At 50.4% G+C, this 15,292-nt stretch overlaps 1 protein-coding gene across 2 annotated transcripts in view; it reads right to left on the bottom strand.

Annotated features, from left to right (window-relative positions):
* Window positions 1-5,332: 5,332 nt before the first annotated feature.
* The window catches only part of PADI2 (peptidyl arginine deiminase 2), a 44,757-nt gene continuing 34,797 nt past the window's right edge, over window positions 5,333-15,292 (bottom strand). For both annotated transcript variants that reach the window (XM_032392707.1, XM_032392716.1), the window contains 6 exons: window positions 14,902-15,053; window positions 12,864-13,008; window positions 12,026-12,119; window positions 10,014-10,099; window positions 9,043-9,171; window positions 5,333-8,417 (listed from right to left, as the gene is read on the bottom strand). In XM_032392707.1, the coding sequence (XP_032248598.1) occupies window positions 8,184-8,417; window positions 9,043-9,171; window positions 10,014-10,099; window positions 12,026-12,119; window positions 12,864-13,008; window positions 14,902-15,053 (840 nt within the window). In that variant the 3' untranslated portion in view covers window positions 5,333-8,183. The remainder of the gene's footprint in view (window positions 8,418-9,042; window positions 9,172-10,013; window positions 10,100-12,025; window positions 12,120-12,863; window positions 13,009-14,901; window positions 15,054-15,292) is intronic.

The following is a 15,292-nucleotide window of genomic DNA, read 5'->3' as shown; positions in this document are numbered from 1 at the left end:
GTCTCACTCCCGTCTGCCTGCCACATCACCAGCATACTCTCAAATTAGCAGTTAATTTGATCCTCTGGATGTGTGTGGGTGTGTGCTTTGTCAACACAGTCCATGATAAAATTCCCTTTCCAGCTGAATCTGAATTTTGAGCATCCCTTTCTATCAGAGACAGAGTCATGTAAATGAAACGCAAAAAACAAATAGTGGTAAATACTCATCGGTAGTGACTAGACATTGGCTCCCTGGAAACAGAACAAGTCAGAGGGGTGCAAAAAGTTAAAAGCAATTTTGACCTTCTAGAGAGCAGGGAGGTGGAGTGGTTAAGTGTGCAGGCCATTGGAGGTTCAAATGCTGCTTTATCAGTCATTTGCCGTGTGACCTTGAGCAAGTTACTTACTGTCTCTGTGCATTACTTTTCTATCATGTAAAATGGGGAAAAAGAATCAGTCTCCTCACAGGCAGGAGTAAATGAATTAGTATCTGTAAGGAGCTGGTCAGTCTTAAACTGTGGTGGGAAGCCCAGCCGGGGGAATAAAAGAGGAATAAAAGAGATTATGCTAATCAGGATGGGAAGACTTCAGCATAAAAAAGATGCCACGGGTTTCAGGCAGCTTTCAAAAAAAATTTAAAAATACATATGTAATTAAATCCTCACAATGTAAAAATTTCAAGCAACATAGATAAAGTTTAAATCCCCTCGGTCACACTTCCTTTCCCAGAGGTGATTACTATTGTTAGTTTCATGGGATTGCTTCCCTATCTTTTTCTTTGCATGTGTATACATATGTATGTTCCTATAGAAATTCATGGCTTTGCTTGACGTTCTTTTTTCCCTTTTTAAAAAAAATACCAACATCAAATGCTCTGTCTTGGAGCTCTTTTTTTTTAAAGATTTTATTTATTTATTTGAGAGAGAGAGCACAAGTAGGGGCAGAGGGAGAGGGAGAAGCAGACTCCCTTGCTGAGCAGGGAGCCTGATCCAGGGACTCTGGGATCATGACCTGAGCTGAAGGCAGACGCTTAACCAACTGAGCCACCCAGGCGCCCCAATGTCTTGGAGCTCTTTCCACGTCAGTGCTCATAGATTTATTTCATCTATGTGCTGCCAAATGTTTAAATGTAGGCATGTACCATGGTTTGATCATTCTTCAGGTAGTTCCTTAAAAATTATTTTCCTATTAGTTTAAGAGCAGTAAAAAATATTTATGTTACTGTCCTCTTTCTTTTTTTTTAAAGATTTTATTTATTTATTTGACAGAGAGAGACACAGCGAGAGAGGGAACACAAGCAGGGGGAGTGGGAGAGGGAGAAGCAGGCTTCCCACGGGGCAGGGTGCCCGACGCGGGGCTCGATCCCAGGACCCTGGGATCATGACCAGAGCCCAAGGCCGACGCTTAATGACTGAGCCACCCAGGCGCCCCTACTGTCCTTTTTCTAAAATGCAGGATTGATCACGTGGCTGCAGCTATCCCAATCTTCAGAGGGTCCCTATTTCTCAAACCCTTGTGTTTCCAGCATAGCTTTAGTCTATGTCTTAGCCACTCGCTATGATCACCATTTCTGAAATAGGGCACACATTTATGCCCCCTTGTATCTCTGCTCAGCTTGGCAGCCCCCCTTCTCTGACCAGCCATCCATTCCTACACTCATTCGATGCTCATCCTAGCCTAAATGAACACCAGGACCACCCTTGGTCACTCTCCCAGCTGGAAAAAATTGTGTGTGTGTGTGTGTGTGTGTGTGTGTGTATGATTCTACAGCTCTTTGTACCTTTCTCATTCCTCCCTGCAGCAAATATTTGTCAAGTGCCTACTCCATCAGCCTGACTCCTGTCTGTCACCCTGACTTGGCTATCAGTTCCTGGAGGGATGAGATCATGTCTCATGCATAGGGGTTTCCAGGGAGAACAGATATCCTGGTTTGCCCAGCGTGGTTCCTGTCTCACCTGTTATCCGGGTGAAATTATTGGTAGTGCCCCCTTTCACTCTGGTTTAGATGAGAAATCATACCATCACTTTAGTTTTATGCACAATAGATGCTTACAATAACTGTTAATTGGAAAAAAGAATGGATACGGCAGATGAATGAATGTAATTTGCTTCTCACGTTTGGAGATGCCATCTTACCCTGAGCTGAAGCCTGGAGAGAACACACTACATTGTGGACAGGTCATTTCACCCTGGGCTCTGTTGCCTTTGAGGGGTTTATAGGAATCCTATAATCCCCAGACATATGCTTGCAGGTAGTGGGGCATTTTTGTTGTAAGGTTCTAATGGGCCACACTAAGAAATGACTGGCACAACGGAAACATTTATGAATAAAAGAGCTGATGACCCGCTGGACTCGCGTTAGGAAGCTGCTTCTCAGACGGGGTAGTCCAGAGCAGAGGCTCAGCAGGTCGGTCTGGAGTCAGATCACCCTGGTGGGAATCCTGGTTCCACTACTTCCTGCTGTGGAAACTTGAGCCAAGTCACTTCCTCCCTGAGCCTCAGTTTTCTTATCTGTAAAGTGGGGATAGTAACCCCACAGCTCTGTGGGGGGGAATCAGAGGCGATGAGGAATGTAAAATATCATATGAAATCATCTCTATTTGATCATTTTGACCTTCAAAACAGCTTTTCACATAGTTCAAGCTGGCAGGTGCCTGGCACGTAGTCAGTGAGTAAGAAATGGTGGCTGTTAACACCTCACATCTAGTTGGGCTGATTTTTCTGTTTCCATTGCCTAGCCAAACAGGCGTTTCTTTCTTTCATTCAAAACGTATTTGGGGCATGTGGGTGGCTTGAGGCGCCTGGGTGGCTCAGTCTGTTAGGTGTCCGACTCCTGATTTCAGCTCAGGTCATGATCTCAGGGTTGTGGGATCGAGGCCTGGGTCGAGCTCTGCGCTCAGCTCAGAGTCTGCTTGTCCCTTTCCCTCTGCTCCTCCTCCCCGTGAGTTTGCTCTCTCTGTCTCTCTCAAATAAATAAATAAGATCTTAAAAAAAAAAAAGTCTTTGCCGAGCGCTATGTGCCAGGAATTGCAGAAGGTAAGTAGAATAATCCTTGTAACATTTCCAGTAGCAGGGTAGCATGTAAGGAGGGCTCCAGAATGCAGGTCAGAGACTGGTCCGTAAGAGTCATCTGGCAGCATACCCACGACGGACAAAATGGGCCTTAGCTTATAGAGCGTGAGGGGCTGGGACACAAGCAGGCTTGACCTGAACCTGGCACTTTGCTTCCAGACTAGCTAGAGAAGCCCAGACCTTTGTTTTCTCAGAGATCAGGGCTCAAAAGGAGCCTGGGCTGCCCAGAGGTGAAGCACAAGTGAAAAGGCAGATTTCTCACATCAGCCAGCCTGGAGACAAGGCGGCAGAGCTGAGCTTTCTGCCTGGGCATGTCCTTTTTCTGGTTGTTCAGCTGGTGGATGAGATTCCACGTGCTGTCATTTGATGTCACTCACTATATTTAGTTACCAAAAATATCGCCCTCGGTCCCCTGGACCTGATGCCACTTGGGTGAAGATCCTGGATATGTAGCACTGGGCAGGCAGAATTCATCCCTGGCTGCTCTTTTGTTTTGGGGGGAGGGATCCCACTTCCACAAGCTTTTGGCTCTGCTGAGGTATGGATCAGGTCCCGTTTGGAATGAAGGGGCTGAGATAATGGAGACTTCAACTCCACTCACTGGGGACCTGCAGACAACATCCCGCAGTAACGTGTGGACTCGAGTTGTATCCCAGATGACAGTGAGGGGAAGGAGGCTAGAATCGAGGCGGTTCTATTTTCTGTGAGGCTGGTGGGGGTTCTCATCTTGACAGTGGGCAGAGGTGGCATGGCCAAAGATACTCGCCTTGCTGAGGGAGAGGCCAGTTTTGGTAACACGGCAGCAGCTACACTCAGGCAAGAGGACCTTCTGGAGGGGCAAGGCTCTGCGCACCGGGGCCAGGGAGGGCTGATGTCTATTTTATGCTTCTCTTTTCGGTATTATAATAATAAACTTTTGTTAGCTATTGCAGTCAGACTAGCTGGACACTGGGGATTTAAGGAATGTGCCTACTCTTATAATTGGGCTCAGCCTGGCAGAGAAGATTCTAGAACTATGCTTTCAAATGTGGTAGCCACTTGTGGCTAATCTGAATGAAGATGTCCTACAAGTAGAAAATTTAAAATTACATGCGTGGCTTGCATTACATTTCTATTGGAAAGTGCTGTTCTAGAAGTCTCAGGGTGACTTCCAGCCATGCTGTAGGTGAGTGGCCAAGATAGGAAAGCACCACCAGGCTGGATTTAACACACCACCATCCCTTGGGGAGTCTCAGAAATTGGTGGTTGGGGAAACCCTAGCGAAGATTGTCATTGCTGTGGCTTGGGCCACCTTAGTTGGGTATAAAAGGGAAGCATGACCTCAGAGAGCTGGACCCACGGGTTAAGTCTTGGAGTATGAGAACTAGTGGTTTTCATTTTGCAGTCTCTTCTTAAGATGGCTTCACCAAAACATCAGTCCAGAAGTCCAAGATGGGGCTGAGGGGCAAGAAGCCCCCAGGTCCATTCCAAAGAGCTGAGGAGTGGCTTCCAGGCTCAGCAAGCAACTAGGTGGCTTTATTTTTGGGCTTCAGAGAGTTTGTTCACAAAGACCCTGTTAGACCATGGCTATGTAGTATGGATTTTTATACCATGGGTCAAATCACAAATGCCCACATGTAACAATTCCATATTATAAGAACATGATATGATCCAGAGCAGTGGACACTGTTGGTGCCCTACCAGATCCTCTTCTGGTTGTGAGCCCATTCCCCAGCTCCTGTGATTTTGCTGCTAACTGCAGCTGTGATCCTCTTTAGATGATTGCTCATGGGCCACTGGTGCCACCTTACCCATTCAGAGAGCCAAAGTCCCCATAGCCAATGACTGGCTGGTGCAGGTGTACAAAACTCTGCCTCCAGGTGGGACAATTCTGAGCTGCACTTATGCTCCAGAGCTCTCCAGTGATCAGGCTGAGGCTACACCTCAAGTCACATTCTCATTCGGCTTCTTCCCTTTCCCTGTCCTGTACCCTTCACTTAATAAATAATAAATCACTTGTTCTCAATTGCTCATTTCAGGGTCTACTTCTGGGGAACACCACCAGAAAAACACAGCCAGACTTTATTGTGCGTATTGGTCTTGACCTTGGGTGGTGGCCATGTAATACACATCCATTGAATGTGTGGGGGATTCCAAACTCTTGAGATACCTTTGCTGAGCCCTGACCTTGTGCCCAGAAGAGCAGGCGTTGCAAGACCAGAACAGTGCCTCTGTCTGGCCTGCTTCACTCCAGGCTGTGTTGATGAGGCAACAACAAACATCACAACACATGACTTCCCCTCTGATGGTTTATTTTATTGCTATTTAATTAGGCTCTTCCCCAAACATCTTTTGATCTCCATCATGGTCTCTCATCCAGAAAGTTGAAACTGTGCCCTGCTTCTTGCCATCTTCATGGCATACCCCCCTTCCCTCTTACACAAAATATTTCAAAATAAAGATTGAAACAGAAACTTAGTTGAGTTTTGCAACACAGAACTGTATCCTAGGCCTACATTTATAGAAAGTGGGGGGTGGGGAAGAGCGATGAGTCCATGGGTATTGGGGGAGGTGCACACGCTGAGGGTAGTCACACGAGGCAGGGTGGGCAAGCAAGATGGAAATATGAGTCTGAGTCCTGGACACTCCAGAATCATCAGAAATTATCAACTTACCGACGGGGAGAGTTTTAGAAAAATCTATAAACACACACTGTCTCCTCATGGGAGGTGCTCACTTCCTCTTAAGGTGGACTAGAAAAAAAATGAAAGAAAATCCCAAACCCCACATTAACTTAATACACACACACACACACACGACAAACTCTAAGTCTCCAGATGAACACTTTCAAATAGGCACTTGGTGTTTTCAGCTCTGGGGTTGCAGAGATCTGGGGCTTTGGCCCCCAAAGTCAGGGGCACAACAGCTTCTGAAGACTCTGGGGTCTGATCTGTCGGATGGTACTGGCCCAGGTGGGTGGGAAAGGAGGCCTGGTTGAAAAAGAACCCTCCACCTTCATCCAAAATAGTGATTTGCAGGAAGATCTGTGCTCTGGGCATTTCCTGAATATAGTGGGTTGCCGCTTCTAAAGAGCACAGCACTAAAAGGACAAATGCTGGCCATTTAGATGTGGACAGTGCATGTTGAGAACTGACCAGCTCCAGGAGGCAGGGACCAGGCCCAGTGTGCTACTGACCACCATATACCTCAGAAGCCAGCACTGTGCCTGGTGCTTAGTAGGCACACAACAAATGTTTGCTGAATGCGTGAATGAAATAACCCAAGAAGAAAATCCTGTTCTCCCAAGAATACAAATTTATAACCCTCTCATTGGCTATAAACTGGTTCTTTCTAGCCTGCAAAGTGGAATTATAATTCACTTATTCTCCTGACATCAGCTGGCCCTCAAGGAAATTTTTTTTAGTTGAAACCGAGTCTTTTGGGTTGGAGCCAGGGAATTAATCTAGTTATGTAAATGAGAGGGTGTTCAGCAAACGCGCCGGTGAACTTCCATGGGAGAGACAGTCTGTGTCTAAGGCCACCAGCTGGTCCAGAACTGGCTGTTGGGCTGGGGGCCAGGCCAGGTCCTTAGATGTTGGGTCTAAGGTCTGGGGAGAAGAGGTGGGCCTTTAACCATATCCTGGGGGCAGGTCTGAGCCTGGCTGATGGTGAAAAAGTCCCCATCTAGCTGCTTAGAGGGATGGCATCAGGAATAGGAAGTGGAGGCATGCGAGGAGGGGGGCCAGGGACCGCCCAGGGAATGGAGAACCAGGCAGGAGAAGGATATGGCTGAGCCCGGGCATCTACACCCACGGCGCTCTCAGGTACAAGGACGCTGGTCTGGGGGGACCCCTGCAAGCATTTGGGAGAGCCTGTGTCCACCAGAAAGATGAGGTATAAGGAGCATCTTGGAAATGGAGAGGTCTGATAAAATCCACTTCTGGGGAAGGTTCTAAGCTAAATTATTGGACCCTCAGGGAATGGGGAAGCTAGTCAGTGATGTCTACACTGCAGAGAGAAAGCCAAGGGGATCTGAGAGAGGCCGGGAAGGAAGGAATAATTGCAGGCAGCCACCTGCACACCCCAGGGGAGCTGAATTTGAAATGATGACAGCAGTTCAAGGTACGTCTGGGGCCCCAGGGTCCCTTTCCGGGGGATCTACCTTGACCTTCAGGGCACGGTTGCCAGAGCTGGCGATCCCAGAGCCTCCAGAACCTTCTTCCCTTCTCCCTTCCTTCAATTGTGGACAAGGGACTAAGGACTGTTTGGGAATGGTTTGGGTACAGAGTTTTTGTTTCTTTGTTTTGCATGTCAGGGCTATACAGACACCAGCCAAGTGCACAGCTGTTTTCAGGAAGGACCGAGTTGAGACTCATCAGGGGTGACTTTGGTGGACGCTGGGGCCCTTCTGAGAGATGGCAAAGTACAGATATCCCAAATCCCTACCCCCTTCCCGGAGGCCTCCGGGGGGAGGGGGGACAGTCCATGCCTTGTCAAGTCCTTGCCAGGCAGGGGGAAGCTCTTGGCGGGGGAGGGGTTGGTGCCAGGGGTCTGGAGAAGGAAGGGAGGAGAGACGTGCCAGGGCCCCTGTCGTGTCAGCCCAAAGCCCGACAGTTGTGTTTTCTCTTCTTGGTAATGCAAGTGCCTGACTTGGGCTTTGATCCCTGAGGTATCCACTTCAAAGCAAGCTGTCTCCGATAAGCTCGTTGCCAGCCACAGGACTAGGTAAAAGTCCAGGCTTCCTCCTCCCCCAGGCTCCTTTGTTTTAGAAATCTTGGCTGGTTTCTAAAGCTGACCATTTGGGCCCCTTGATTTTCCTCGTCCCCGAGCTTTACAATCCTGCTTTTATGTTTTAAGTTCACCAATAAAGAAGGAGCCCGCAAAAGCCCCGGCCCCCACCCTCGACCCCCCAAAAAGCAGAACCCCAGGCCTGTGCCATCTCTCTCTCCCTGCGACTTTGCTGTGTGGCCCCAGGTGTGCCGCAAAATTTCCAGGTCCTGGAAATAATCATCCTCCCCCCCCACCCACCCCAAGTTTCCTGACCATTATCGCTGAAGGGCGTCTTGCAATCCTAAGAACCACGAGGGCCGGTCCCGCCACAATCTTGGTTAGTGACAGGCTGAGACCCGCACAGCACAGCCCCCCCGCAGCTCAGGGCACCATGTGCCACCACTTGAAGGAGAAGGGCTTCCTGCGGACGTTGGTGCCGCAGTGCACCTCCCCCAGAAACTTGTGGTAGGCGGAGATGTCATCCACGAAGGTGCAACAGAGGCCCAGGGGCTCCAGCAGGGAGCGCACGTGCGTCTCCAGACAGCACACCTCCTCCACCTGGGGCCCGAACGGCTTAGGGATGCCCAGGTCCTTGTCAAGCACGATCATGTTCACCTGTGATGGGGGTGAGGCAACAGCTCCCATTTAATGAGCACCTACTACTCGCCAGGCCCTGTTCTAAGCTCTTGGGCATTCCTAACTCCCCTATGATGTAGGTGTTGCGATCATCCCCATTTTACAGATGAGGAAACCGAGGCACGGAGGGGGCAAAGCAGCTCATACATGGCAGAGCTGAAGTGGAAAACCAGGGGACCTACCTCGGCATGCATGTGTGTGTACAGGTACTTGCACGTGGTTATATGTGTACGAATAGTGCGTGCAAGTGTGTATCAGTGTGTGTGTTCTAACCTCCCTCTGTCTCACAGAATATTCTCCTCTACGACAACAAGCATCCCTCCTGTCCATAAAGGCCTTTTTTTAACTAGAAGGTACTTTCCTATCTGTTAAGGGAAAGGATTTCCCAGAACCCCAGGGAGGCAGCTAGGATGAGCATCTCACCCCTAGGAGGGAATGCAGCCCAGAAGGGTGAAGGGCCTGGGGTGGGTGGGAGAGGCCACAGAGCGGCTCAGCCAGGACAGGGACCAGGACCTCCTGAGTGAACAGCCTCAGCCGAGGGGTCCTTCTGGATCTGGCTGCCCCTGATCAGCCTAGATGAGGTTTGGGGCCCAGAGTGCCTCACCATGTTTGGGAAGTAGGCTCTGGCCTGGCGGTCCTCATCCATCTTGAACAGAGCGGGCAGATCAATGATGTCCTGCTCTGTCAGCCCCAGCTCCTTCTTGAGGATGTCACGGTTCCAGTCCAGGCAACGCTGGGTGAGGGGAGAAAAGGGAGGGCAGGCAAGTGAGGGGACACTCCTGCCACTTTGTCAACCCTGCTCCTGTCTGCAGCAGCAGACCCTGGGCCCTAGCACTCCAGGGAGAGTTCTAGCGCTCACCTAGCCCCCTTGCCACCTCTCCAGTGCCCCTCCCACCAGGGTCCGGTGACAGTGGTAACAGAGAGAGAAGACAGAAGATCACAGAAATCATGCTTTTAGATAGAAGTGAGACGGGGACTCAGAAGGTGGGATCCATTCATGGTAAACTTCCGGGAACTCTGATCCCCTAAAATACATAAAAATCCAGGGCGTATATTGACACTTGCATTTTTCTAGAGGGCAGTCTGGAGCTTGCATCATATTTTATTTATTTATTTTTTAGTTAATTTGTTTTTTAAGTAGACTCCATGCTGGGCGTGGAGCCCCATATGGGGCTTGAAATCATGACCCTGAGATCAAGACCTGAGCTGAAATCAAGAGTCGGATGCTTAACCGACTCAGCCACCCAGGCGCCCCTGCCTCATATTTCAAAGGGCCCCAGATGTCATGGGCTCTAGACTCACAGAGCTCTTGGCTCTTTGAGACTGCCTGATATGCTTTCCTTCCCTGGTTTCCTGTCTGCTTCTGGCCTCTGCTGACCTGCACGCCTGCCTTTGTCCCTCCATTTAGCTTCTGGCTTTAGCACAGGAGCAATGCAGGGAGGCTGGACCAAATGCTCATGGAGGCCCTTCCCTCTGACATGTGCCGTTGGTCCTTCCCTCTGGAAGCCGTGAGGATGTGATCGGTGTCACTGGGCACAAACCCTTCCCTCCCAGGGCCCCCTGCTCCGCCCTCACCTGGAAGTACTGGTTCTCTTGCACGAGGCTCTCATTGGATAGAATCTTGTTGATGGTGATTCTCTTGCTGCTCATCCCGCCCAAGCCTGTAGAAGTCAGAGGTCATAAGGGACAGTCTGGCCTCAGGTACCCAGCCTGGGTGCTCCCCTCTATCAACACCCCCCCCCCCCAGCTTTTGGGCTAACTGCTGGGAGGAGGGAGATGGAGCTGGGACAGGCTGGGACACGGGAGGGGAGCCCCCGGGAACCCAGGCCCCTCTGCCAGGGTGACCATGTTGCTTGGACCAGGGACGAAGGGGTGGTGCCTTGCTCTCTTTCTGGCCAGAGGGTGGGGTGGCACAAGTAGGTACCTGGCTCTCCCACCTGGAGCCTACTTCTAAGGGTAAGCAGCTGACCAGGTGAGGGTGGCGAAAGCAGGTACCCAGAGGTCACCCTTCTGTTTTCCAGACCTGTCTCATGCTCGGCCCCTGCCCTGGTCGCACTGCCTGCACCTACCTCCTAGTTCACACGTGGATTTTGGTTCGATTAGTGATACCTAACACTCATTGAGCACCTACTGTGTGACAGGCACCCTTCTAGATGTTTTAGAGGGATTAACTCAGGAATCTTTCCTGCATTTCTATGAGGTACCTGCTAGCATTAAAGATGGGGAAACGGAGGCACAGAGAAGGTAAATGACCTGTCCAAGGTCTCATAGCTGGTGGCAGAGCCCGCATGCAGGCCAGACAGTCTGATTTCAGAGCCTAAGCTATTAATAATAATTCTTCTTCTTCTTCCTCTTCCTCCTCTTCTTCTTCTTCCTCCCCTTCTCCTCCTTCTCCTTCCCCTCCTCTTGCTCCTCTTTCTTCTTCTTCCCCTTCTCTTTCCTCTTCTTTCTTCTCCCCCTCCCCCTCTTCCTCTTCCTCCCCCTTCTTCTTCTTCTTCCTCTTCTTCTTCTTTCTTCTTCTTCTTCTCCTCCTCCTTCTCCTTCTTCTATTTTGCCTGATCTGAGAAGAGTTTGCTGGTCCGTTGCACTTCCCAGTCTTGTAGCTTGTCCGTGGCAAAGAGATTGGGGCTGTCACACCCTTTTCCTGCACCATCTCCACACCCCACTTGGACCCATCTGTACAAAGATAATGGTTTCTATATCCTATGGGTAGCTTCAGGGTATGATTAGTATATAAAGAAGCCTCCAGAAAATCCAGACTCACGCCTGCCAATCCAAGGAAAAGAGTTCCCATTGGTGGGGAATCAAAAAAGGACAGAGGGCTTAAACTGGCCTTGTCTGCTCTAGATACCAGTCACTATCAGGAACACTGCCTTCGGATCTGGCGGGCAGTGATGTATGTAAGTATTAACCAGCCCTAATAACGTGACTTTTGGGAGTAGGCAGATTGGAGATACCAACCTGAAAAGTGACACAAAGTAATGTAAGAAAAACATGTAAGGAAGAAATTGTCACGGCCTCTCTAACCTGGCTCACTGTCTCCACCTGACCAGCTTTCCCTCTTTCCATGATTAATTTAAGAGCACAGCTAATCCCGGTCAACATCCGTCCCAGTTAAGGGAATGTCTACATGAAGCAGGTAATTTCTCCCTCTGGGACTGACAGTCATCACTGTCTGACTCTAGATCATGTCTATCTACTCCCACTTTTCTTCCTGTCCCTAAATTGCGTCGTGTATGTTTTTCTCTATCTCCTTTTCAAGCTCCTTGTATACAGATCGCATGTCAGTTAACTCTCTTTTGGGTCTGGTGCCATTTAAAGTAGACGCCAGGGCCTAAAGAAGCATTTGGCACTGCTGATGATAATAAGGAGCAGTGGGTGGCTCGATGGTCCGGCTGACCACAGTGAGGGTCACTAGAGGCCAGGGCTCCTTCCCACCACGGTGACCTCACAGCCTGGAGCAGGCCAGATGCCCAGGGAAGGGGAGCTGGATGCCCAGGGGCAAAGCAATCACCTGCCCCATCCTCCTGAGCATCTCTCTGGGGGCTCAGCTCCCCACTCCCTGCCAAGGTTCCGTGGGCACTCACCTTTGAACATGATGGCCTCCCCGTGGCCCTCCCTCTGCTTCTCTCGAAAGAGCTTGTAGCAGGCTGACGTACTGGCCATGAGCATCCGGAATTCCTGCAAGAGGATGTCCAGAGGGACAGTGTCAGCAGAGGGGAAGGGGCCAGGGAGCACGAGGGAGTCCCTGGGGACTCGGAGCCCTGTCTGCCTGTTGTCTCAGGTCTCCCCATGCCGAGGGGCAAAGGTGGCCTGGCAGGGTTTTCTCTGTTTCAGGGGAGTATTTCTCACCCGTCCTGCTATAGAAATTCCTTCACCTCAGCAATGTCATCGCGTCAAAGCTCAGAGTCCAAAATGGCTTTGGACAGGGTGGAAGCGCGTCTCCCAGTGGCCAAGAGGATGGGCCATTTGCGTGACATTTCTAGGGTATGAAGTTGCAGCCATTCCTTTCACTTCAAAAAGTGAAAAAGCCCCAGACCCGTACCCCAGAGTTCTCTAGAGCATCACGGCAAATACAGTAGCCGCTAGCCCCGTGATTACTGGACTCTTGAATTGGGGCTAATCTGAATTGAGATGTGCGGTTAAGAGTAAAATGCACACTGGATTTTGAAGACTTGGTATGAATCAAAGAACATAAAATCTCTCATTTATATTTTTACATTGATTACATGTTGAAATGCTAATATTTTGGTATATTGGGTTAAAAATTTACCCGCCACAGCGACAACAGGCAAACCAACTTGAGCCTACTTCCTTCTTCCTCTATGCAGTCCACTCCCTGTAGAACCTGCCCCTGCTGACAAGAGCTGGTAGTACATGGGTTCTCCATCATCCTATTCACTCTAGCCTCGGGGGCCAGCTCACCTTGGTGCCCGGGATGGGGACGAAGGTCATGAACTCGTCCACGTGGCCCACGGTCAGCCAATCCGAGTAGAGCTCCACAGGTGCCTGCACCTGCTGGGCCTGCAGGAAGTCCCTCACCACCTTAGTCATCCTCCGACCGCCGGACCTGGCGCAGGGGTGGAGAGGAGGCAGCTCTTCAGATGCTTTCCCACTGTGCCTGCCTCACCAGAGGGCCTACAGGAGCTCAGCCTCTGCAACCCAGGCTGTATCCAGGGTGGCATCAGCAGAAGTCACGGGAAGGAGCCTGAGCCACAGGGCTGAGAGACCCTGGTACCGCAGGAAGGCATTTGAGCCCAAGGGGAAAGAAGGAGGCGTTAGCTGGAGCCATGGCCTCTACGAAGGCCATGGAGCCCAGCCTTCAGCCCTTTCAGCTCCTGAGGATGTCAGTGGATATAAAGAGACCAGCTTCTGTGCTCAGGGGTCCTGCTGGACTGCTGGAGGGGGCTAAGGCACAGGCATGGTTCCAAAATCTGCCCTAGCCCATGTGCCTCTTTGTTACATTAACTTCTACTTAACTTCCATCTTTAATCAGTTCAAGCGACACCTCCTCCAGGAAGCCCTTCCTGAATTTTAGACTCTCTGAGGTCTTTGATCCCTAGTACCCTTAGACTATTACTCAAGGGCCTCCCAGTGGCCAAGAAATTCCTCTCTGATTTGGCCCCTGCCTGGATCTGCTACCTCCTCTCCCTCCCTTCCTCTTTGTTCTACTTCCTAAGTTTGCTAGCCCCAAAAGGCTTTGCCCTCCCTGTTCCTTCTATTTGAAATGCTCTTTCCCTCTGATCTTCCATGGCTGCTCCCTTCTCATTCAAGCCTCGATTCCCAAGTCATTTCCTTAAAACCACAAAAGCTGAAGTGCACCTGCCGCATCATTCTTTACCATGTAACCCTATTTTACCTTCTTCATTGCAACTTATTAGCATCCAGAAAGGTCTCATTTGCTGGCTTCCATGTTGATTTCCTGTACTCCTCCCACCTTAATTGAAAATTTCCCAAGAGCTGGGTCTTTGTCTGCTTGGCTCACTGATGTATCCCTAGAGCCTAGGAACAGTGCCTGGCAGAGAGAAGGCCCTCAATAAATATTTATCTCCAAGGAGCCCTCCCTGGACTCCCCAAAGGGGTTAAGGACCCCTCTTTGGGTTTCCCTGGCTCCCTATAATTCTTTCTATCACTGTATATGGTCCTCCCTCCCCACTCCCTGCTGTTTCATGTCTGTGATCTCCACTGTCTCCCTGAAGGCGGGGGCTGGGTTTCAGGTTTAGAATGCCATGGCTGGCACTGGGCTTGGCACTTGGCTGGGGCATGGGAAATACCTGATGAATGGATGAGTGGTTATTGAGTGGAGGGAGGAGAGGAGGTGGGCAAACGGGCACTGCCTGGCTAGTGGCCTCCCCCCAGAAGGTAGAGCATCCCATGTGGCTCAGAGGGACTTGGTGCCCAAATCCTGGCTGATCCCATGTATGCAGGTTGCTGGCAGCCCTTTTGTGAAATGAGGACCCACAGTACTCACTCTTTCAGTGACTGTCCTGACCAAGGAAGAATCTGCCTTTTCATTGGGAAGAGGGTCACCTGGGGAGGGAGTGATGGTGTTGTGGACAGGCCAGGGAGCCAGGGACTCATGCTTTGGGGCAGGGCCGTGTCTTCTCAGCCCTCTTTTGTGTATGGGTCACCCCAAGGACTTGATGGTACCTTCCCACTCAGCCTCTTTCGGTTACCTTCTATGGATTCCTTCCTCCCTTCCCTACCTGGTTTAAATCTCATTATATACCCTCCCATTTTGGGAAGAGCTATTTATTTAGTTTTATATCAGATCCTAAGTCATACTAAGATATAAAGGCTAACTTGGTTTTATTTCTAAGAGTGTCTGTATCTTTTCAAAGTCACAGAAGGGGTTCATTTTCCCAGCCAGTCACTCCATGTGTGAGCAACCCAGGCCATTCCTAAAGAGAAAGAGTAACTTCTCCACCCCCACTTTCCCCAGCCCCACCCTGGCCTCTCTTACAGAGGAAAGCTGCTCCCGATGAGGATCCGGCCCAGGGGGTATGTCTTGCCGTTCACAGTCACTGGTGGACTGACCTCCAGGTTCCCAAAGGAATCAAGGCTGGTGACAGGCTCAAAGAGGGGCTCCCGGGTCACGTAGCCAAAATCTGGGCCCTGGGCAGAGGGCACACACCCATCATTAGTCTCCTGTAGCCAGAGGTCCTTAGCCCCGGGTCAGCCACCCACTGATGACTACTCTTTCACCACCTTCGGTCTGGCCCTGTGGGCACTTGGTTTCTAGGGGGTCTTCTTATTCCCACTGAAGAGCAAGGGGCAAGGCACGGGGAGGCTGAGTTTGTGGGCAGGTTGGTGTGAGGGTGGGCCTACATGACAGTATATAAGTGTGGATTAGT

This window comes from Phoca vitulina, unplaced genomic scaffold (genome assembly GCF_004348235.1).
Source record: "Phoca vitulina isolate PV1807 unplaced genomic scaffold, GSC_HSeal_1.0 scaffold2, whole genome shotgun sequence".
NCBI lineage: Eukaryota > Metazoa > Chordata > Mammalia > Carnivora > Phocidae > Phoca > Phoca vitulina.
This window is presented reverse-complemented; position numbering and strand designations above follow the sequence as displayed.